At 43.1% G+C, this 23,491-nt stretch overlaps 2 protein-coding genes across 2 annotated transcripts; both read left to right on the forward strand.

Annotated features, from left to right (window-relative positions):
* The first annotated feature begins 239 nt into the window (after window positions 1–239).
* LOC311232680 (uncharacterized protein) lies at window positions 240–8,083 on the forward strand. The gene is made up of 2 exons (XM_084319548.1): window positions 240–563; window positions 4,183–8,083. The coding sequence occupies exon 2, from the start codon at window positions 4,338–4,340 to the stop codon at window positions 7,479–7,481; it is 3,144 nt and encodes a 1,047-aa protein (XP_084175674.1). The 5' UTR covers window positions 240–563; window positions 4,183–4,337; the 3' UTR covers window positions 7,482–8,083.
* Window positions 8,084–8,725: 642 nt separating this feature from the next.
* gpank1 (G patch domain and ankyrin repeats 1) lies at window positions 8,726–18,223 on the forward strand. The gene is made up of 4 exons (XM_084318595.1): window positions 8,726–9,962; window positions 12,102–12,243; window positions 14,371–14,443; window positions 15,924–18,223. The coding sequence occupies exons 1-4, from the start codon at window positions 9,411–9,413 to the stop codon at window positions 16,366–16,368; spliced, it is 1,212 nt and encodes a 403-aa protein (XP_084174721.1). The 5' UTR covers window positions 8,726–9,410; the 3' UTR covers window positions 16,369–18,223.
* The last annotated feature ends 5,268 nt before the right edge of the window (window positions 18,224–23,491 follow it).

The raw sequence follows: 23,491 nt of genomic DNA on the forward strand, positions 1-23,491 counted from the left end.
TTAACCAACTTCGAACTCGAAGAGTGCCTAAGCTTAACCAGTGTAGAAACAGGCGTCGGCCAATCAGAGAGCGTCTCCGAGAAATGCGGCTAGGTTTAGAAATAACGCCACGCGCGCGCTACTACGTACACAGGCCGGAAATGACGCAGCTGTTTTGCCAACCAGGAGCTTCCAATTGGTCCTTTAGTCCGGAATAAGGAAGAAGAACTAAAAACAGTTTAGTTTATCCGTTTGCTTCGTATCATCATGCTTTGCCTTTGACATGAACGCAGGTAGTCAGCTACAGCCTCGGCACGTAAACAATAATGTAATGATGAAAGCATCATACACATAATGCCGTGTTAGTTACATTGATGGAAATATGGAATGTATTTGATGCAGTGTACGGCGGATAACTTCGGTAGGAATGACCCGTTCTCTCCATCATCACAAAGAAATGGCCGTTGGTGGTATTTGATGTACAACTGAAATAAAAAACACCACTCTGGAGAAATGATAGAAGTCCTCTCTCTCTCTCCAGCCCAAACTCGCTGAAGAACCAGTGGATTGAAGAACAGTTGGGGGTAAGGTTGCTATTGAGATGAGGGAAAACTCGATGAGGCCAATGTTATTTATTTAAACGTGACGTTTGCTTTGTGTGTGTGTGTGTGTGTAGGCGATGGGCGTGGCCGTGGGAGTGACCTATAATAATATTAACATAACATGGCCAAACTTTATGGAAAGCTTGATCATGGGGGCATCATGGACACACGCACACACAAGGGGACATGGCTATGTGTGTGTGTTTGTGTATGAATGACTGATAAATAAATAAAAATTCCCTTTCACGACATTTTTTTATTTTTTGGGTACAAACCGTCATAGAGATTACCATTGAGCCGATAGACCCCGCTCCCGCGGCGGGTGCAGAGTCAGCTTTGCGCAGTGGCAGTATCGTAGCCGATGAGGTTTATCCGAGGCGCGATTATTGCTAGTTGAAAACTTTACCCAATACCCCGCCAAAGACGACTTGCAATATAGTCGGCGATGGCAATTTTTGACGGTTTCTAAGGAGACTGATACACTTGTGAAATATAAAATGAATGTAGTAATTGCAGCCGGTAACATAGACTAGGAATCTTTTAGCACTACTCTTTACAGAAAATAGTCCACAAGATCCTCTGTGTTCAACAACGGCCATTATTAACCCTTTTATTACTACCATTATATAATTCCGCCTGGGTTTTTTTTGTATTCTTGGCTGTAAAATGGTCAAATAATGTCCTAGGACTCTGGAGTAAGTGCTTTTGCAACTTTTCCCTTTATTCATCTTTCAATATCTGGCAGCTATTTAACGTTACTGTATGATATAATTGTGTACCATTAACAGTGACATATCAAGAGAAAACAGAATAGAATTTAGTTCTCTGTAGAAATGAGTACAGACTCATCCTGGATGAGTCTGTACTAACAAGTGAATGCCAGCTGACCATCCTGGATGAGTCTACTAACAAGTGAATGCCAGCTGACCCTCCTGGATGAGTCTGTACTAACAAGTGAATGACAGCTGACCATCCTGGATGAGTGTAGTACTAACAAGTGAATAACAGCAGATCTTAAATAGAATGCTGTGATTCACATCTCAGGCATTATTAACGTTAGTAATAGTAACAGTATTCCTGAATCAATGATCTATTCGTCTTATCCGGATTGTTCCTTTTGGTTTATTTATTTTCTTGTCCCCTTTTCCCTGTTACCCTTCATGAGGTCCTTTTGTCCTCTCAACAGGCCGTCATTGTAAATAAGAATTTGTTCTCAACTCATTCTGCGCCAATCACGAAAAAAGATTCCACAGGTTCAATAGCATAGCAGCGTTTTAACTTTCTTTCTTGTAAAAAGGAAGCTATGCAATAAACTGACCAGGGGAACAGCTAGGCTGTCTTATATCTATTGTATCTATTGCCGTATGCATTTTCTTAGATGTTGTGATTGTGATGATGAGACGGGCAAGCAAATTATTAAGCAAATATAATATATCCTGCTCCATTTTAATTTTACACCAAGTCTACTAGTCTATAGGGAGGTGTAGTGGTTACGTCATTGTTGTTTCCGGCCGGTCCACCTCACTTGAAATTGCAATGTATTTCCAATGGACACATTTCTAAATCGTCTTGTTTAAAACAAATAAAGCATGAACATTGGCATGGTGTACCTTTCTGTGTGTATTCATCCACAATCTACAGTTCAACATGAAACAATTAATCGTAAAATAATTACGTATAATTTAATTTCAACCAAAAATGACAATGTTAATGATAGAAGGGAACTCATTTTGTTCAAAAATGGAAAGCTTGCCAATGTTCATGAGGCAGAATTATTACAATAGCCAATAATACATTTTCCCAATGATAAATCCCTATACGGGTGGACCGTGCAGGGAAACTAAAGTGACATCAGACTACACCTCCCTATATTCCGGATATTGCTACGCAAAACACAGTTCTGTCCTCATTGTATGAGTCGACCCCTTCTGCCCTTGAGATCACTTGACACGATTGAACAATTCAAATAAACGTTGGAAAAATACAAGCATTTGATCACAACTGACTTCAAAATGTTGCTGTTCAATCTTTTAAAGTTATTTCTTTTCTCCGAGTTGCTTGATAGCCTTGGTCTCAGGTTCGCTATTTCCATATTGTTTCATGTTAAATATTGACCTGGGATTTTGCTACAAAATACTTGGATTGCATCTGAGCTATGGATGATATTGATGAATGGATTACAAAATATTTGAATTGCCGCTATATTGGTCAAGATGCAAGTTGTGAAGGTCTATTGAGGACCCCAGGAAGACTGGCGGCCATTACTTTAGCAGCTAATGGGGATCCTAATAAAACAATAAGCAATATTATTAGCCAATAGCCATAGGTGTTTTCTACGATGTAGGCTCCAATACCTTGCAGCCTAAGCAGACTTTCAGTCTGGCTGAAATCAACATTTCCAGTCATTAATCCTCCATATAATAAAATAATAATAATAAATGGGATTCATATTGTTCTTTTGTAGAACTCAAAGTCCCTTAATAAAGTATGTCACCAGTGACATAATCTATAATCTGTCACTAGTGTTGGAGTGGTGAACCAGTGGTGAAATTCCAGTTGGATGATCACATATAATAATAATAATAATAATAATCAGAATCAGAATCAGAATCACGTTAATTCACAAAAGCAGCCTATATAGATCCAGAGAGTTATCTTTCTACCTACAGTGTACTATTTCAAGGTGCCTCCTGGCTCTAGTCGTTAAACCTAAATGTCCCTGTGGGGAAATTATGTTGTCGGCACAGTACAGTACAAGAACACAGCAAGAGATAAAATAACACATTAAGATTGAAATATAGCAATATTAGGTAAATACAATTTTTTTTATATAAACATGAACCCTCGGCAAGTACGGTGTATTGATCTATATAGGTATGTGTGCACAGTATGTACAGGGTTATAGTCGCAGTTATGCACATTCTATATGTGCATCTTGTATATTATATACACAGTGTGCAAAGATGTGCATTCAGGTTTGTGGGGAAAGTTAAATGTACAACATAGCAGATGTGCAAGGCTACAGATGGAATATACATACACAGGAACTATAAAAACTATAATATTGAATAAATAAATTAATATCCTAAATGATATATCGCTACTACCGGCATCCATACAACAAAAAAGAATCATTTTGGCGGCCGTTACTGCAGCCAAGAAGCTGATAGCCATGAGGTGGAAAGAACCTGAGAAACTCACAAAGACTAATTGGTCTCTGACACTGCTGGATATCATTTATATGCAGGGGTGATTGTGGTTGGACAGGCCAGCATTGAACTTTGGGTCTCAGCGGCCGAGAGAGTTTTTTATGTTATGTTCTGTGTTTATTATTTTTGTTATGGCTAATGTCATTGTTATTATTATTGTGAGGTCTTGTTATTGTTACTGTGTTGTGTTTGTCTTGTTTTGTGTATAAAAAGGAAAAAAGAAATTTGATAAAAAAATGTATATATATATAAATTTATATATATATATATATATATATATATATATATATATATATATATATATATATTGAATAAATTAGAGGAAAGTCTTACTCCAGAACCAGGAACTAACCCACGTCTCTCTCTCTCTTTCACATGCTCTCTTCCTGCAGATAGGTTGTCCGTGACAGACTCTGGAAGCTGAGGATGAACCCAGGAGAGGCCCTGGTCAACCGCCGTCAGAACAGCACAGTCCTACGATGACTACTGCATTGATCCAATGACCATTTCCTAATCTAAAGAAGGAAAAAAACTAAAATCTGTGACAATGGAAGATGATCCATCCACACATTTCCTCCCAGAACCTCTAATAGTAATAATATCCCCACCGCCACATTTCCTACCGGTCCCTGGTGAACCAGTCATTCCGTGGGATAGATGGCAGAAGTCTTTTGAGCGGTACGTGGAGGCCCTCAGTGAAACCAACTTGGCTGATTCTAGCAAGTGTGCATTCTTACAGAACTGTCTCGGCCAGGAAGGACAGCGTGTGTACGAGACACTGATCCAAGATGAAACCTCTTACGCGGCGGCTATTTCCACCCTCACCATTCACTTCAGCTCCATTCACAACCCCCAGATGTACCGCTTTAGATTCAAACAGAGAGCCCAGAGGTCCGGCGAGTCTATAGAGCAGTTTGTTTCTGCATTAGAGGAGCTGGTGAAACCCTGCAACTACGGAGACTTTGAAGACGAATTCATTCTCGATCAGCTGATTGAGAAGACGAGCTCCATACACCTCCGGGAGAGGCTGCTGTTGGAACAGAACACGCTGACGCTGTCCAGAGCCGTGATCGTTGGCAAACAAGTGGAGTACGCTTCGGGTAAATCACCGCCGGAGCCGGAGGAGGACGCTGCTCGCGTGGACAAGGAAGGCCGTCCGGTTCAGAGAGCACTCAGAGGGGGGAGGACGAGACTCTTTGAGAGACTGAGACAAGTGAAGCCCCGAGGAGCTAAAACGGCATCAAACATATCTGGACCTAAGAAAGATGATGATTACCGTAGTAATAATGATGAACAACATCACGTTGAGGACGGCGGTCGGACTGATGATAGCAGTGATGACGGTGGTGTCGATGACACCGGGGATGAGGACTTTGATTACGACGACGCCAAGGATAAAGATTATGAAGTTGGTGATGAGACGGATGAAGACCGTAATAACAATGAGGCCAATGATGGAGATGATAAAGTCGGCGGCGATGAGGTAAATGATGAGGACCATAATGGTGCTACTGATAAAGATTTAGAAGTTGATGGCGATGGAGAAGTTACCGGCTCAAAGACTAAAAAGAAATCACATACCTGTCCCATCTGTATCGACAGAAGCTTCATACACGCCAGCAAGCTAGACAGACACATGCGGATACACAACAAAGACAGACCGTTCAAGTGCCCAGTCTGTCCTATGGCTTTCTCCCAGTCCTACCACATGAAGAGCCATTTGAGAAACTGCCACGATTACAACGATTACAACCACGCCAAAGATAACGAAGTCGGCGGTGATGAGACGGCCGAAGACCGTGATAACAATGAGGCCAATGATGAAGATGATAAAGTCGGCGGCGATGAGGTAAATGATGAGGACCATAACGGTGCTACTGATAAAGCTTTAGAAGTTGATGGCGCTGGAGAAGTTACTGGCTCAAAGACTAAAAAGAAATCACATACCTGTCCCATCTGTAGCGACAGAAGCTTCATACACGCCAGCAAGCTAGACAGACACATGCGGATACACAACAAAGACAGACCGTTCAAGTGCCCAGTCTGTCCTATGGCTTTCACCCAGTCCTACCACATGAACAGCCATTTGAGAAACTGCCACGATTACAACGATTACAACCACGCCAAAGATAACGAAGTCGGCGGTGACGAGACGACGGCCGATATCGACTACGGCGGCGACGAAGGCTTCCCGGACACACAGAAAACGCAGTACTCGTGTTCCATCTGTACCGGCAAGAGCTTCAGACATCAAAGCAAGCTAGCCAGACACATGCAGACCCACAATAAAACCTTCAGATGCCCGGTCTGTGACATGACCTTTGCGAATTCCTACCACATGACCAAACACATTAAGATCAAGCATAGAACTGACCAGTACATCTGCCCCAAATGTGGGAAAAGCTTGGGCAGCTGGGCAGAGATGAAGGCCCACCAGGGCACCCATGTGAGAAGATGCGGCACGCTGGAGGAGCTGGCTTGTCCCGTTTGTAATAATAAGTTCCGAGGCAAGACGGCCCTGGCCGGTCACATCAAGACACACAGCCGAGCCCGCGCCGAGACCCGTCGTCACATCTGCGCCGTTTGCGCCAAGCGGTTCAACACCATGTATCACCTGAGGAGGCACATGCTGACGATCCACGGCATAAAGCCGGAAAGTCACAAGTGCCCGGAGTCGGACTGCCAGAGGCGCTTCCCCCATTTGCAAGATCTGAAGAAACACCAGGAAGTACACAGCGCCGAAAGCGCCGGAAGCGGGGAGACCGACGAGAAGTCGTACCTTTGTGCCGTCTGTGGGAAAAAGTTTCATATTCAGTACGCTTTGAGAAACCACGAAAGGAAGCACAAAGAGGCGCCGTTCTACTGCGCCACGTGCGATAAACACTTCACGGATCTCCCCGGCTACGAGAGGCACCAGAGGGTCCACGCTCGGCGCGAGTCAAATTGTCCTCACTGCGAGTGCGTGTTTTTGAAAAACTTTAAAAACCACTTACGGACTCACGTCAAAGAGAGGCCACACCAGTGCACCTGCTGCGTGGAGAGCTTCACCCAGAAGGAAGATCTCGAACGGCACTGTCTGAAACACAAGCAGTTCAAAAAGGAGAAACCCTACCGGTGCACCCGGTGCGCCTACGCCTTCCCCTCGATGGAGGAGCTGACGGCGCACATGAGTTCACACAAGGGAGAGGAGCCCGCCACCTGCCCCGAGTGCGGCTGGACGTTCCTGAACAAGAGCAAGCTGGAGCAACACATGAGCATCCACACGGGGAAGGGTCCCCACCTGTGCTCCTACTGCGGCAACGTGTTCTCCTCCTCCACCACCCTGAAGTCCCACATACGCATACACACCGGCGAGAGGCCCTACAAGTGCACCGTCTGCGGCGAGGGCTTCACGTCGTCCAGCCGGCTGAGCGTCCACGGCCGCCAGCACCTGGCGGTGCGACCCAGCTTCCCGTGCCCGGACTGCGGGAGGACGTACGGCCGCATGACGGAGCTGAGGATGCACCAGCGCTACCACACGGGGGACAGGCCGTTCCTCTGCAACGTGTGCAGCAAAGGGTTCATCAGCAAACACAAGCTGTCGGTGCACATGAGGATCCACACGGGGGAGAGGCCCTACAGCTGCTCCCACTGTGAACAGTACTTCAGACAGATCGGAGACAGGAATAGACACGTGAATAAATGCCACTAGTGGAATTATGTCTGTGAAGTTTTTTATGATGTTTTAAAAAGAAATGTGTGTGTGTGTTTTTGTTTTTACATTTGTATTGCATGCAGATGGCAAAATAATGTCCAATTTGTCATTGACATGACGGCACTAAAAAAAAATCAACCCTTATGGACGTCATCATCATACATCATCCTGCCGCTGTAACAGTAGCTTGCTAGTGCGTTGTGTGGGCAGCAGAAAGTGTCATACAATTTCCCTGTGTACTGAAACCCGCGACATGCAATCAGACACCAAGCACACCTACTCGACTGCCGTCATGTTGTATATACAGTAGTCTGGGAAGAAAGACGGAACAAGAACACTCGCGACAACTTTGTAAAAATCCACCATTTTACGTTCGCTTGTTGACAAAAGGACTAAATTCAATTGCACTCTAAAGAACGTAATTGAATGGGTAAGTCTACATTATCTTTGTTTTTACATGGTCTTTGTTTCAGCTCTGGAACATGTGCACTCCTGAGAACTTATTTGATGAGCCTCAACTTTGCAATGTTTAGAGTCTTGGAAACATGTTTTTTAAACTCTGAATGTCATTCAGCTGATGTGATTTTTGTTGAGTACTTTCCTGGTCGCTGGGGTTGGGGGCGGGACTGGTAGAGAAAAACCTTGGCTTGGGTGGGAGCAAGGGGTGGGATGGGTAGATATAAGTAATGAGTGGCAGCCTGCAGGTACAGCAAAAACTGTTTACTTTCCATTTGTACTTTCCATTTGTTTTTGTAAAAAAAAAAGAATAAAAATATTGTCAAAAAATTTATTAGTTATATTTTTGGTGCATATTGATTATGTATTTCACCTTTTCTTGAGGACATGGACAACGAGGGTAAGCTAGGCCAGCGATTTGGCAAGTTTTTACAAAGTATTCTACAATATTGAAATTGTCTTTTGTACAATTGTAGGTGGGCACATAATCATGTTTGTCAATGACGTGAATGAAGTGGTAGGTTTTCAGTGGGGACATCGCCTCTCATTAATTTCCCCCGCTGATTCCCTGCTAACATTCGGTGTAATAATGACATTATTTAATACGAAGATTATTTCGATCCTTCAACTAAAACAAATGTCACATTTTGGTAATTGAATGGAGACGTCAGTTTAGCATGCAGAGACTCCTGTGCGCTAGGTGGCGCTGCAGTTCCAACTTCTCGGCAAAGGAAGAGAACGGTCGGTCACAGCCGGAAAAGACAACATTAAACAAACATGGCAGCTATCTCACCACCGTTGTTGTCCCATCTAGAGTAGAGTTTAAAAGACAGCATTTTGAAGAGAAACGTGGATAGCGACTACTTTATCCCAATACTAGGAGGCTAGCCAGCTAACTAAAGTACCGAACTTACCACGTAAATATGCTTTGAACAGTCTGGCGCTGCTACTTAACGTTGACTATTATGCTAGCTAACTGTTAGCCGTATTTTTGTTTTGTTTAGCTTTTTAAAGTTAACGTTAGCTTGACTCAAAGTACTCCCATGTCATCAGACATCATGAAGTAAAAGCTCACTTCGACCTAACGTTAGTAACGTTATCAACTAATTTGATGACATTTCACAAATCAACATAGACGGACGTAAACACTATGAATTGAAAATGGGGGACCCTGATGTAAACAAGACGAAAGTCTTTCTCTGGTCTGCATCGCCTTAACAATTGTGTGTATTGAGCCGTACTGTATTCTACCCATTCTGCAATCTGTTAAATAAAGTATTCATTCATTCATAGGTGTTGCAACTAACGAAACGTTATGTGAGACAACACATGGACAGACCGATGTTGTTTACTTACTTGTGTTGTTTAATTAAAGAACGTGATTAGTGTTAAATGATCCGCCCGAAGCCGTGGGAGAGTCTGGTGGGGTCTGTTCATAAGTGCTAACGTTACCACTCTGCCTCTAGTCTTATGGATGCATTCGGTTCATTCATTCCTGCCAAAGAGCAGGAGACTCGTTGGAACGGCAGGGGGGCCCTGTCCAACATCTGGACTGGCACCCCACTGGGAGGCCAGGAGGCGAAGCGATTCTACGAAAGTCTAACTGAAGTAAAGGACCGAGGCGATGCACGGAAGAAGCGTGGGACACGAGAGGAGAGAGACAACCACAGAGGAGAGGAACACAGAGCTCGTCATAGAGAAGAACCAGTCTCAGGGCGTTTGGGAGAGAGGGACAGAATTGGCGATGGAGGTGGACGCCAAGTACAGCAGACCCGGACCAGTGTGACAGCGGAAAGGCGGAGTACTAGAGGTGCAGAAGGAAGCGCCCAGAGGCACGGGGGGACAAGAGAGAGGAGTAGCGGAGAACGAGTGGCTCATGCCACCAGTAACAGCCGTGCTGCGCCTGCTACTCCCTCCAGGCCCACAGAGCTCCAGGGGCTCAGGCTGCTGCGCTGTGCCCAGGAGGGTGACCTCTCTGGGATAAAGGATCTGCTCTCCAAGGGAGTTAACATCAACTTCCAGGTAGAGCACCCTCTCTTTCTCTGTGTATGTGTGTGTGTGATGGGTGTCAAATTAAAATGGGAGAGACATACCATGTAATCAAATCGAATCAAATGTATTTGTAAGGCCCGACAACACACGTTAATGTTCCCATGGGCCGGACACGTCTTCTTTAAACGAGTCAAGAAGAAACAATAAATCAAGAACAAAACAAAAACATAAAGTCCAATTTTTTTTTTATATATTAATGCAACACTCCCAGACATACCCCACGCGAAGTTAAGGAAAAACTCACTGGAACCTAGCAATAGGAAAAAATGCACCACAGGCAATGTGGAGGAGAGAAACCTTAGAAGGGCCGTTCAAGGGGGGGCTCTCCCTTAGATGTCGATGATAGTAGTGTTGCAATAAAACAGGCGAACAGTTGGTAAGCATGTAATGAAACACAGATAAGTGCATGTTTTGAAATATTCTAAAATAGAGCTGATGGCGGATCTATTTGAGGAGTGGGGGCGGCGCAGAGAGGGTCACATCATCACGGGACGTCCGCTACTCCGGTCATCACCACGAGACAGCCACTCTCAGGGAGACGGGACAGGCGTTAGACAGTAATTCGGTGAACACTTTTATCCAAAGAGTCCTAGAGTACCTTGACTGCAGACACTTTCAGTCCTTAGTGGGACTCAAACCTTTACCATTCTCTATCAAACCATTGGTGCCATGCTCTACCCACAGTACTTTGAACATTCAATGCTATTTTGACTTTAGTTTGTACTGTCTTCTACTATTTTTTTTATCCACTTTTTCTCCCATTTTCTATATTTTTCTCCCATCCCAATTTCGTATCATCCAATTCAACCCTCCCCTGTCACGGACGGCGGACGCTGTTTCTTGCCTCCCACAAGCCGGCTGCAATGTGGACTAAGTCATACATAGCACAAGTCCCCTCCGGTACTTGAGGTAACAGCAGTCGCATCTTTTCACCTGCGCAGCTCGATCTCTCAGTGGCGAGGAGTAACGCGTGGGAGGCTCACGCTGCCCCCGACACTTCCTCATTCTACTGCGCAAGCGCACCAACCGACCTGTAGGAGTCGCTGTCCACAACGTCCGATCCCCACCCATCAGTTTCCCACCCCCTAATACGGCCAATGTGTATTAGTATGAACGACCAGCTAAACTGAAAGCAAATGTGGAGCGCTGGGCTCGAACTGACGAGCCCACCGTCTCCAGCATTTCGTGGCGAGCGCCTTACCCACTACGCCACGTAGCCGCCTACTGTCTTCTACTATTAAGCACTTTGCTACCAAGTAATCTACCTCGTCTATATTACTACCTACTATGCTAGTAGTATGTCTATACTACTATGCACTCAAGACTGTAGCACTCAAGTTCAACACTGTTTGACGAACAATGTTACTTACCCTTAGCTGCCAGAGCTGTGCCCTTCCTGCTGGCTTGTTGTACAGAACTTGTAAGTCGCTTATGTAGTAGTAGTAGTAGTAGTAGTAGTTTATTCAGTCATCATCTCACACAATACAATATACACCATCATTTAACAATATTTGATTTTACAGTGACTGAAAAGGTACAGACTGAAGCATAATGCTTATATATGCCTGTCCTATATTCTTAACAAAAATTACAAAAAGAAAATAGCAAAAAAAACAGTATTATTCACCCTTGTAGTTTTCAAAAATAGCTTTACAAACTATTTTCTTAAAAACCAAAAGCGAATTACCGGTACTCATTCTTAACTGTATATCAGCATTGTTCCACAAGTTAACCCCAAATATATATACACTTCCTTTTAATCCCTTTCTTAGCTTTTTGAACAGTAAATTTACAAATATCTCTCAAATCATATTTTCTTTCATGTATTGAAAAAAACCTTTGCACCCCATCTGGGAGTAACTTTGCTTTAGCTCGGTACATTATTTGCATAGTTTTATAATAAACCAAATCATAAAATTTCATAATATGAGACTTTATAAACAATGGATTTGTGTGTTCATAGTAACCAGCCTTGAAAAGGTTCCGAAGGTACCTTATGATAAAAGCGTCAGCTAAATGACTAAATGTAAATGATTTGTGTGTGTGCTATAGACAGGCATGTGTCAGGAGGGCAGTTGACTTAGATTTGTGCGTGTTTTCCGCCTCTAGGATCCTTTCTTCTGGACGCCTGTGATGTGCGCCAGCGCGTCGGGCCAGAGAGCTGCGGTGAGGCTGCTGTTACGGCGAGGAGCGGCCTGGGTCGGGGTGGTGGACCTGCAGGGCCGGGACTCCAGGGAGCTGGCGCTGACAGGTACTACTCGCTGGGGGCTGCATTAGCCCTGTGACACGACTGGACCCTTTGGCCCTCCCTCCTGTCCAGTTCTGCAGAGCATTCATCCTATTCATAGTATTCGATCGCAGACATCTTGGTCGCAAATAACGGGTGGTTGTGATCAAATAGCAGGTGATTATCATTCAATGATAACCGTGGCTAATGAGCAGTGGCACTGCTTGATATTGTATGGCAACAAAACGCCATTAAAATACTACGAATTAAAGTCTGTAATGGGGTGAAAAAAACGATGTTGAATTTCACATACCCAAAACAGAGGTCCGTATTAGGCGCCCATACCAGCAGGTGTTTAGGCAGGCTCCAAACTCAGAGGGGTGTGGATGATGATGCTGTTTCGGCGCCCATACACTACATGTAGAGAGATTTGTGTGGATATATGAATAAAAAATTGCCTGATTTAATATAATAAAGTTGTGAATTGAATGCGTGGTTGCCTGGCATCGCTGCATGGGCGGTAATGAGTATCGTTTTATAAAAAGAATATATATATTCCGGTGTCAAAACCGATTAATTTTCTTCTTCTTCTTTGACTAAATACCACCAGTTTAAACTTGGTGAATGTCATCTCGTGTTCCAGCCGTTGTTACGTCCGTAACTCTTGCTTCAGTATGTTCCCTCAGACCTGCCTCTGAGAAGCAGCATGTTCCCTCTCAGACCTGCCTCTGAGAAGCAGTATGTTCCCTCAGACCTGCCTCTGAGAAGCAGTATGTTCCCTCAGACCTGCCTCTGAGAAGCAGCATGTTCCCTCTCAGACCTGCCTCTGAGAAGCAGCATGTTCCCTCTCAGACCTGCCTCTATGTTCCCTCAGACCTGCCTCTGAGAAGCAGTATGTTCCCTCAGACCTGCCTCTGAGAAGCAGTATGTTCCCTCAGACCTGCCTCTGAGAAGCAGCATGTTCCCCCTCAGACCTGCCTCTGAGAAGCAGCATGTTCCCTCTCAGACCTGCCTCTGAGAAGCAGCATGTTCCCTCTCAGACCTGCCTCTGAGAAGCAGCATGTTCCCTCTCAGACCTGCCTCTGAGAAGCAGCATGTTCCCTCTCAGACCTGCCTCTGAGAAGCAGTATGTTCCCTCTCAGACCTGCCTCTGAGAAGCAGCATGTTCCCCCTCAGACCTGCCTCTGAGAAGCAGCATGTTCCCCCTCAGACCTGCCTCTGAGAAGCAGCATGTTCCCCCTCAGACCTGCCTCTGAGAAGCAGCATGTTCCCTCTCAGACCTGCCTCTGAGAAGCAGTATGTTCCCTCTCAGACCTGCCTCTGAGAAGCAGCATGTTCCCTCTCAGACCTGCCTCTGAGAAGCAGCATGTTCCCTCTCAGACCTGCCTCTGAGAAGCAGCATGTTCCCTCTCAGACCTGCCTCTGAGAAGCAGCATGTTCCCTCTCAGACCTGCCTCTGAGAAGCAGCATGTTCCCTCTCAGACCTGCCTCTGAGAAGCAGCATGTTCCCTCTCAGACCTGCCTCTGAGAAGCAGCATGTTCCCTCTCAGACCTGCCTCTGAGAAGCAGCATGTTCCCTCTCAGACCTGCCTCTGAGAAGCAGCATGTTCCCTCTCAGACCTGCCTCTGAGAAGCAGCATGTTCCCTCTCAGACCTGCCTCTGAGAAGCAGCATTGATTGATTGAAAATGTTATTAACAGATTGCAGAATGGGTACAATACATTACGGCTCAATACACACAATTGTTAAGGGGATGCAGACCAGAGAAAGACTTTCGTCTTGTTTACATCAGCGTCCCCCATTTTCAATTCATAATGAATTGTAAGTAAGGGTGCAATTAGCACCGTGCAATCCATTCTTTGTGGATCCCGCCCTGAGTTGTGGGGTCAAATCAAATGGTATTGCGGATTTGCGGCAAGCCTATTGTGCTCATGCATAATACCTTTGCTCACATACACACACACACACACACACACACACACACACACACACACACACACACACACACACACACACACACACACACACACACACACACACACGCACTGTATACAGTCACACATACTGTATGGTCACTGACATGTCTGTGTGTGTGCTTGTGCTATGTGCTTTAACTCACTAACTCTGGTATTCTTTTCCTTCCCCTCCTAGCCGGCCACCAGGGGGTGCTAGAGGAGTTGGACGGCTATGGAAGAGAGTCGCAGCCGGACACACATCACCACAGGTTTGCATTCACTTTAATACATGGCCCCAGGGACACCCAACGCCTAACTCTTCCTCGGGTGCTTGTGGCAGCCCACTGCTCCTAAGTGGTCAGGATAGGACAAACACACAAGGACAATTGATGGGAGCAACCAGTGTTAATTTAGTCAACGAAAAGGATGACTAAGTAAATATGGTCATCAAACGAAGCTTTTCCCCCCGACGAAAACGAGACGAGACGTTAATGGAGATCATGTGACTCTAACGTGACGAAATTATTCATGCAATGTCGTTGACTAAAAACGACGACACAAAATGTAGTTTGCAAAATAAAATCTTGCTAAAAGTTTATTCAACAACATCAACTTAGATTTTACTTGCTTATCCCCAACACATCGTTCCGTTGGTGTGTGTCGCTCTAGTTGTATAGTCTTAGGGGCACCACTGTTATGCTGGGGGTGTTGTTTCCCCCCGGGTGATATGGGAGGACGGACCGCATGCTACGCTGTTGTGAAGCTAGCGTATTAGGTAGGCAGCTGTGTTGTGTATGAGAAGGGAATTATCAACCTGTAAAACCCCATATTAAGCTGGAAATAAAGCACCATACAGAAAAGGAAACTCTCCTCTTTCTTCCCTGCATTACTGCATGATGGATCGCTATATTATTTGTATCCACCACAATAGAACACATTAAATAGCTTACATAAGTCTAACCACGTTAGCTTTTTGTGCTCACGCCAATTTATGAGGCTGTAACTGAGTGGCAAGACTAAATCGAGACTAAACGAAGACTAAAATGCTCAGACCTGTAGTTGACTAAAACTGACTAAACGAAGAATAAATGAAGGTGACTAAATATGATAAACGAAAAAGAGCATTTGACACATAACTTTTTTTTTATCCACTTTTTCTATATTTTCTCCCATCCCAATTTCGTATCATCCAATTCAACCCTCCCCTGTCACGAACGCTGTTTCTTGCCTCCCACAAGCCGGCTGCAATGTGGACTAAGTCATACATAGCACAAGTCCCCTCCGGTACTTGAGGTAACAGCAGTCGCATCTTTTCACCTGCGCAGCTCGATCTCTCAGTGGCGAGGAGTAACGCGTGGGAGGCTCACGCTGCCCCCGACACTTCCTGATTCTACTGCGCAGGCGCACCAACCGACCTCTAGGAGTCGCTGTCCACAACGCTCGATCCCCACCCATCAGTTTCCCACCCCCTAATACGGCCAATGTGTATTAGTATGGACGGCCAGCTAAACTGAAAGCAATGTGGAGCGCTGGGCTCGAACAGGCAAGCCCAGCGTCTCCGTCATTCGTGGCGAGCGCCTTGCCACTACGCCCGCATTTGACACATGACTGACTAAAACTAAAATAAAAAATTGCTTTGACCAAATAACACTGGGAGCAACAGTTGTGATTGGAGGATCAAGAAAAGAGGGCGGGGTTTGAGACAGGTCAATAAAGTACAACGTCGTTCTTTCTTTCTGCTCCTCCCAGTGCCCCTGAGCCCCAGTGGTGTGAGGTCTGCCGTAACCAGTACAGCACCAGCCTGGCGTCCCATCTCACCTCCACGCTGCACCAGTTCAGCCTGCGGCGGCCGCACCCCACGCCGCAGTACTGCCTCCCCTCGTCCAGCGCCAGCTACCGGATGATGGTCCGCAGCGGGTGGAACCCCAGGGACGGCCTGGGTCCGGAGGGGGCGGGGCCCAGGCGGCCGGTGCCGACCGTGCTGAAGAGGGACCAGCAGGGCCTGGGCTACGGGCCGAGCAAGCGGGCCAGAGTCACCCACTTCCAGGCCGAGGACACCCAGGCGGTCAAGGCGGCGGCCAGGGGACGGCAGGGGATCATGGGGGACAGGGGGAAGAGGAAGGAGGAGACCAGGATGCAGGAGGAGAGGGACAGGACCTGGGAGAGGGACTTCCGTGCTTCGTTTTACCATTAGCCTCTTGGACACAGTGTGTATTTAGAAACGCTGTATACGCTGCGCTCCAGACTCCGTCACGATGCCTTCAGGAAGCCAGCAGGGTTCTTCTGACATGTGCCCTTAACCCTTTCACTGCCACACTACCAAACGGTTAACCCTTTCACTGCCACACACGACGGCAGGTTAACCCTTTCACTACAACACTACAGAAGTTTAACCCTTTACTTAACCGTCTGTAAGTGTGATAGTAAAGGGTTAACCTTCTGTAGTGTGGTAGTGAAAGGGTTAATCAGTGGTTCTGCTTGAGGGGGGGGGGGGGTCTGAGAGAATGAAGGAATGACTATTCTGATCACAGGTTTCACTCTCACCACCTGCCATAAATAATAGACCGTTATGGAATTCTGGACTACATCTTAACAGCAAGTATCTTGTCAGATCATGTGGGTCCCTGACCTATTATGTGTCAACTTGGGGGTCCTCGACTGGAAGAAGTTTGATGACCAACGCCCTAAATGGCGTATTCATTGAAAATTTTATTGTATTCATTCATTCAGTGTGTAATGCATGAAGGAAGGAAGCTTTTTCTCAGGACCCGGAGGGCCACTGTGGCACAGTCTGGTAATCTGAAGGTTCCCGGTTCGATCCCGGCTCCTCCCTGCAGCGTGTCCAAGTGTCCTTGAGCAAGACACTTAACCGCCTAACTGCTCCCGATGAGCAGGTTGGCACCTTGCACGGTTGCCTCCGCCGTCGGTGTGTGAATGTGTGAGTGAATGTGAGGAACAAAATTGTAAAGCGCTTTGGATAAAAGCCGCTACATACATTTACCACCTTACCTCTCGCAGCACAACAAGCCGTCTCCAAGACTAGGTCAGTGGGCAGCTGGTCTCAGAAATACCAGTCTGACCCTTTAACACAGAACACAAAAAAGCCACCTTTTTCAACCTATGTGAAAGAGGGTTTTGACATCTTGCATAAAGGTGCTCGGAGTCTTGAGTACTGATCTAGGATTAATGGTTAGACCACATGGCTATAGAACTTGACAAATTAAACTGGTTTCAGATTAGTACTCCTACAGTATTTCAGGATAGTTTTGACATACAATCCCAGGTTCCAAATGGTTCCGTCACATTATCGATCTATTTGTGGAATACAGACGTTGCTGGCTAATTGACTGGCCCTTTTTCTCCACCCATATACTCTGTCATGGGTAACTATTTATTTTATAGTACGACCGTTGCCATAGTCATTTCTTGACTCAGATGAAAACTCAGTCAGTGCTGAAATCTCAGGTCAAATATGCACCAGAAATAAAGTGATATACTGTGGCTGGGTCCCATTCAAGCAGTTTATATCCCCACACCCTCCTAGGCCCTCAGAGAATCCCCATGTAAACCGGATGTCGTTTTTCACACATTATAAAGTGTCGGTCCAATTGATAACTGATGCCGGTTGAGTTCACTACAGGGCACCCTCTCTCAACCCTTAACCCTGCGAGGCAGTTAAAGTTGAGACCTGTTCGACCTGCAGCGCTCCCAAAACACAACAACACCAGGTGTGTCATATAAGATAAGATAAGATGATCCTTTATTAATCCCCTTGGGGAAATTCAGGTGTCAAAGCAGCATTGGGGGGGGGGGATACAGAGCTTCACAGTCTGATAATATACTAATATGACCTACTGCGACCAAACCGTTGAAAATAATTGAAATAAAAAAGTTACAAGATGATGTGTTCTCAGCATTAGATGGGTCCTTATTTCTTTGATCTCATAGCAGACACAGAGTGACCAGCAGGCAGCAGGTCTACTTGTGGACTTTTATGCACAACTAAGATTTTTGTCTATCCCGTCACTTTTATATTTGCTCAATGAGACAAGACGGCAACATTCTTTTTATTTAATTTAATTATTTTGTTACAATTTGTAATAAAATCTTTTAAAGATTTCTACCTCGGAACTGGCAAGGTTCTATTGTGTTTTATTGTGGTGGTGACGTGATAGCCGTGTGTACATATTATGTTAATGGCCCAATAAGGGAACATTGAGTGTATTTGCTCCCAGTGCTATCAGCCTAATGAGACTCCTATAAAGCCTTATCTAATAAAATTTATAAAGCCATTAAAAGAAACAATCACTCTTGCTGTTCAATCCTCTTAATTTATGGTGACCACTGTTTCCTCTGGGTATTTGTGTTTGTGTGGCACTTGTTTATCAGATAAAAAAAAAAAAAGGGATATATTATTGCAATGAATCCGTTTGGTTGAGGTATCTTACAGGGGAACGACGCCCTATTTAATAATTCATGTTATTCCTATGGGCCAACCGTATTAGTGACCACGAAAAACTCCCAAAAACAACACTAATATTTACATTTGTCATGTCACAGGGTACAACGTCTGAAGCTCTTCCATAGACGATGAAGATGTTAAAGATGACACGGCACCGAGGGGAGTGTTCAAAGTACATGGGCACATGCTCTGTTTCAGACCTGAGAACACTACTAAGATAGGTCTACAAAATCCTTCAAACTCAAGGTCTCAGCTGCAGACTATATATACCTGACATCACAAGTTTGATTCTTCTCTGTTTTCTAGCTTTGGAAGAGAGTCACTCATGTTCACAAATGTTGATTGAACCTTCCTGGACCATGGAAATTACTTAATTTAGGTGGTGGTGGCTATTGATCATAATCACTTTATTCGCCAATGTAAATATACACTGCAATTTGACTTATCAGAGCAAGAACAAACAACCATTTTTCATGTTCTAACAGGACGTCTCACGCAGGACACCGGACATTAGACTACAGCCAATGTAACAATACAACAATGGCCTGGATGAATACTCGATTCTGATTGGTTGGTAGGTGTTCTTTAAAAGTTGATAATGGACACTTAAGTAGTTCCAGACAAACTGCTTTTAGTTTTGCACTTAAAAGTAAAAATTGCAAATGATATGCTTATAACAGTTGACTGTGTTTGAGTGATACTGTACTGTTATGTAATCCAAGGACCCAACAGGACAGGTATTGTCAGAACTCAAAGTCACCTCTCACCTAATGTTGCCTTCACAAGAGCACAAATGTTTGACCCGTGCCCTGCCCTGGGCTGCCATAGCAACTGTGGAGGGGTGGGTGGTGGGGTCCCAATGGACATGATCATACACAGAGAAATACATTTAGAGATCCATGAATGTCCAACGGTTCATGAGCTTTGTATGAGGACAATTACTAGTAATTCTAGTACTTTAATTCTATTTAAAAAGTTGTTTTAGAAAAGTAATTTTCCCATTCACTTGTCTACTTATCAGGTTATTACCTTTTTTGAAGGGAAATCTATATTAAAGGAAGACCGTTCCTGTGACTAGCTTTTAAAGGTGCTGGGAAAAAAGGTTAACATAGTTTATATTTATTCATAGTTCCGACACCACGGAGTGCATAAACAATCTTTAAAGGTAGAATCTGTCAAACAGCAGCCCGTTTGGTATTCAAGATTGTTTATTGTCATGTGCACAGTTAAACAGACAGTTTGCTGTACAATGAAAATCTTACTTTGCTAGTCCGCCCTTCACACAAAATCACACAATACTTAACTTAAACATATTTAAATACAAGCGAGTGCAAAAAAATAAGGTAAAAATAGATAAATATAATATATACAAGGCACAGTATTGCACTTTGTTGAAATGATTTTGTTTTGGTTCGATGTGTGGGTTGGAGTTTAGTAACTTATACTGTGAATTTCTCCAGAATTCTCTTGGTAGGGCATGATATGTGGCCAGCAATAGCAACCCCTCCCCCCTATCCCCACTCAACTCCAACCCACACATCAGACCAAAACATGTAAAAGAGGAAATGTAAACAAAATTAGGCTCTTTTGCCTAGAAGCCACTGTTTGATGGATTCTACCTTTAAATAAAGCTAGTTATTCAAAGAAGGAAAAATTTACACAATCATAAAAACGTAATTGCAAATAATTAAAGTAACACCAGATGAGTGAATAAACTATAAGCTAAATGGGCTTGTTCTAATTTAATGAAAATAAAGATATTTATGTAAAGCTATTTTTGCTTTGGAAAAAGAACATTTCAACGTCACTGTCGAATAAGTAGAAAAACGTTGAATTCCTATTCCTTTTTACTTCACCCCACCTGCTAGAATTCATGTGTCAATGTCTGGAGAAATGCACTAACAATGACGGTAGCACTTTATAATAACACCCTGTTATAATACATTTATAAGGTATTTGTAGATAATGAACTAATCATGAACAAACCATTTATATACATTCATAAATGATTATTAAATCATTTATAACTATATTTGTATACCATTTACAAAGTATTTATAACACATTAGTGGATAATGAACTAACCATGAACAAACCATTTATATACATTCATAAATGATTATTAAATCATTTATAACTATATTTGTATAACATTTACAGATTAGTTCTACATTATTTATAACTCATTATCAATATTGTTTGTACTTGATTTGTTCATCATTAAATAATGTTGTTTAATGTGTAGTAACACATTTGTAGATGCTTTGAAAAATGGATATGAAAAAACGACTATAGTGTATCTCCATTTATTTTTCATGTTCAACAAATGATTTGTTAAGACATTCATAAAACATTTATAAATCATTTGCAGATGCTATCGTGGGGGCCAATCTGAAGTGAAGCCTATTCATCATTAACAAATGTCTAATACAGTTAATTATTTGTTTACCTTTTCATCACATGTTACAAATGTTGTAGGCAGCTTTCGGATACACCCTTCTTTGTGACATCAAACAGTGACAGAATTAGGACTAAAGATAAATGCAATTTTATTAACATATAAAATACATGTGCATGACAGTGTAACTGGGGGGGCACTAGGACCCAGGAGTACCCTGGCCAGGTAGAGTATCTAGAGAGGAAGTCTCACGCGAGCGAGACTTGACGTCATCATGTGTGTTGCCGTCTGTTTGAATATATTCTTTCCAAAAGCAAAGAGGCCTAGAAGCGTAGCTAATGCTAATGGGCTTTGGTTTTTGCGGGCGGCCACTCCCCAGTAGGTTAGTACTAGTTTGGTATAGAGTGGTCGGCGGCTGGGGGGGTGCACGGTCCTCATCCATTGCTTGGCTTCCTACTGGGTCTAGAGGCAGAAAAGAGAACCATTATGGGCTCAAGGGACCACTCCAGTTTCCAGATTTGTTTGTGCTGATGTTCACCCGTTCCCCTGAGGAGGTATGAGGGGTCACGTCGTAATCTAGTTTTTAACCTGATGTGCATCCATACCCCTGAGGAGGTAGAAGGGGGGCACATTTTAATCAAAGTTATTTATTTTGATTTTTAATATGATTTATTGATTTTCCAATAATTTTTTTAATAATTCATCACTTTGTAATATAAGTGTTGTACATGATGTGCTTTCATACCCCTGAGGAGGTAGAGAATCTAAGTCGTCACATGATGTGTCTTCATACCCCTGAGGAGGTAGAGAGTCTAAGTTTATTCATTTTTGATTTTTTTAATAATTTTTTTATTAATTTGTTTTAATAATTTTTTTAATAATTCATCTCTTTGTAATATAAGTGCTTCACATGATGTGCTTTCATACCCCTGAGGAGGTAGAGAATCTAAGTCGTCACATGATGTGCCTTCAAACCCCTGTGGAGGTAGAGAATTGTATTCATTTTTTGGTCCATTCTTTTGAAGCGGGATGGCGCCCTCTATAGGTCGTTTTTGGTATTCATTTTTTAATTTTCAATAATAAATTTTTTTGTACTATAGGTGTTTTCACATGATGTGCTTTCATACCCCTGAGGAGGTAGATAATCTAAGTCGTCACATGATGTGTCTTCATACCCCTGAGGAGGTAGAGAGTCTAAGTTTATTCATTTTTGATTTTTTTAATAATTTTTTTATTAATAATTTTTTTTTTTTTTTTTTTTTTTTTTTAATATTTTTTTTAATAATTCATCTCTTTGTAATATAAGTGCTTCACATGATGTGCTTTCATACCCCTGAGGAGGTAGAGAATCTAAGTCGTCACATGATGTGCCTTCAAACCCCTGTGGAGGTAGAGAATTTAAGTTATTCATTTTTTATTCATTTTAATCTAAGTTTTTTTTTTTTTTTTTTTTTTTTTTTTTATCTATTGTTTTTGGAAGGGATGGCGCCCTCTATTGGCCGTTTTTGGTACTGATTTTGATTTTTCTTTTTTTCTTTTTGATTTTTTTAATAATTTTTTTTATTAATAATTTTTTTAATAATTCATCACTTTGTAATATAAGTGTTGTACATGATGTGCTTTCATACCCCTGAGGAGGTAGGAGGGGGCACATTTTTTATCTAAGTTATTATTATTATTATTATTATTATTATTATTATTATTATTATTATTATTATTATTATTATTATTATTATTATTATTATTATTATTATTATTATTATTATTGTTATTGTTATTATTCTTGTTATTCTTTAAGGAAGGGAAGAGTGTCAATGTGGTATGGTCCTCATCCAGAGGATGTGGTGAGTCTGTGGTCCGCTTCTTCACCGGGCCGGCCCCCAAGTGGTTCAGGAGACACCCCGCCATTGTTGCTCTGGAGGGAGCCTGCATTGATGGTACAAGTTTGTGTTCTTAATGTATTGTTTTTTTTGGGATGATAGATGAATTCTTTGTAGCATGGTCGTGAAAGGTGTCTCCTCTGTAGTGTGATGGTGAGGGGTTAATCGTCTGTAGTGTTTGTAGTTATTTTTGAATTTCTTTCCTTTTTTTTCTTTTTGAATGGTAAAGGTTATAGTCTTTTAGTGTCAATTTACGAACAACTTCATCAGTAATGCACCCTGAGTCAACAGACGTTTCGGCCAGTAGTATACTTATATATATTTTTTGTATATATCCAAGTATACTGCATCATACGTCCTCTTCAGAGCAGGCCAATCCATTTAGGTTGATCAAACCTTGGATTGTTGTTCGTTTCATTTCAAATTAGTTGCTTTTATGGAGACGGGTTGTGATGTGGGGATGGATTTATTTATAGCTTTTTTGCATCTTCCTGTTAGAGGTCTATTAGTTAATCCTATCATTGATCCTAATTTAGTTAGTCCTGTGTAACCAAGTGGTCCTGTATGTAGTAATGTT

The sequence above is a fragment of the Notolepis coatsorum genome (genome assembly GCF_963971535.1).
Source record: "Notolepis coatsorum genome assembly, chromosome: 7".
NCBI lineage: Eukaryota > Metazoa > Chordata > Actinopteri > Aulopiformes > Paralepididae > Notolepis > Notolepis coatsorum.

What these genes read in the sequence shown, in the direction of transcription:
- LOC311232680 (XM_084319548.1), top strand. Translation starts at nt 4,338, where the DNA reads ATGGAAGATGATCCATCCACACATTTCCTCCCAGAACCTCTAATAGTA.
- gpank1 (XM_084318595.1), top strand. Translation starts at nt 9,411, where the DNA reads ATGGATGCATTCGGTTCATTCATTCCTGCCAAAGAGCAGGAGACTCGT. An exon ending in GAGTTAACATCAACTTCCAG is followed by an intron (nt 9,963 to 12,101) that starts GTAGAGCACCCT and finishes TTCCGCCTCTAG; the next exon opens with GATCCTTTCTTCTGGACGCC. An exon ending in CAGGGAGCTGGCGCTGACAG is followed by an intron (nt 12,244 to 14,370) that starts GTACTACTCGCT and finishes TTCCCCTCCTAG; the next exon opens with CCGGCCACCAGGGGGTGCTA.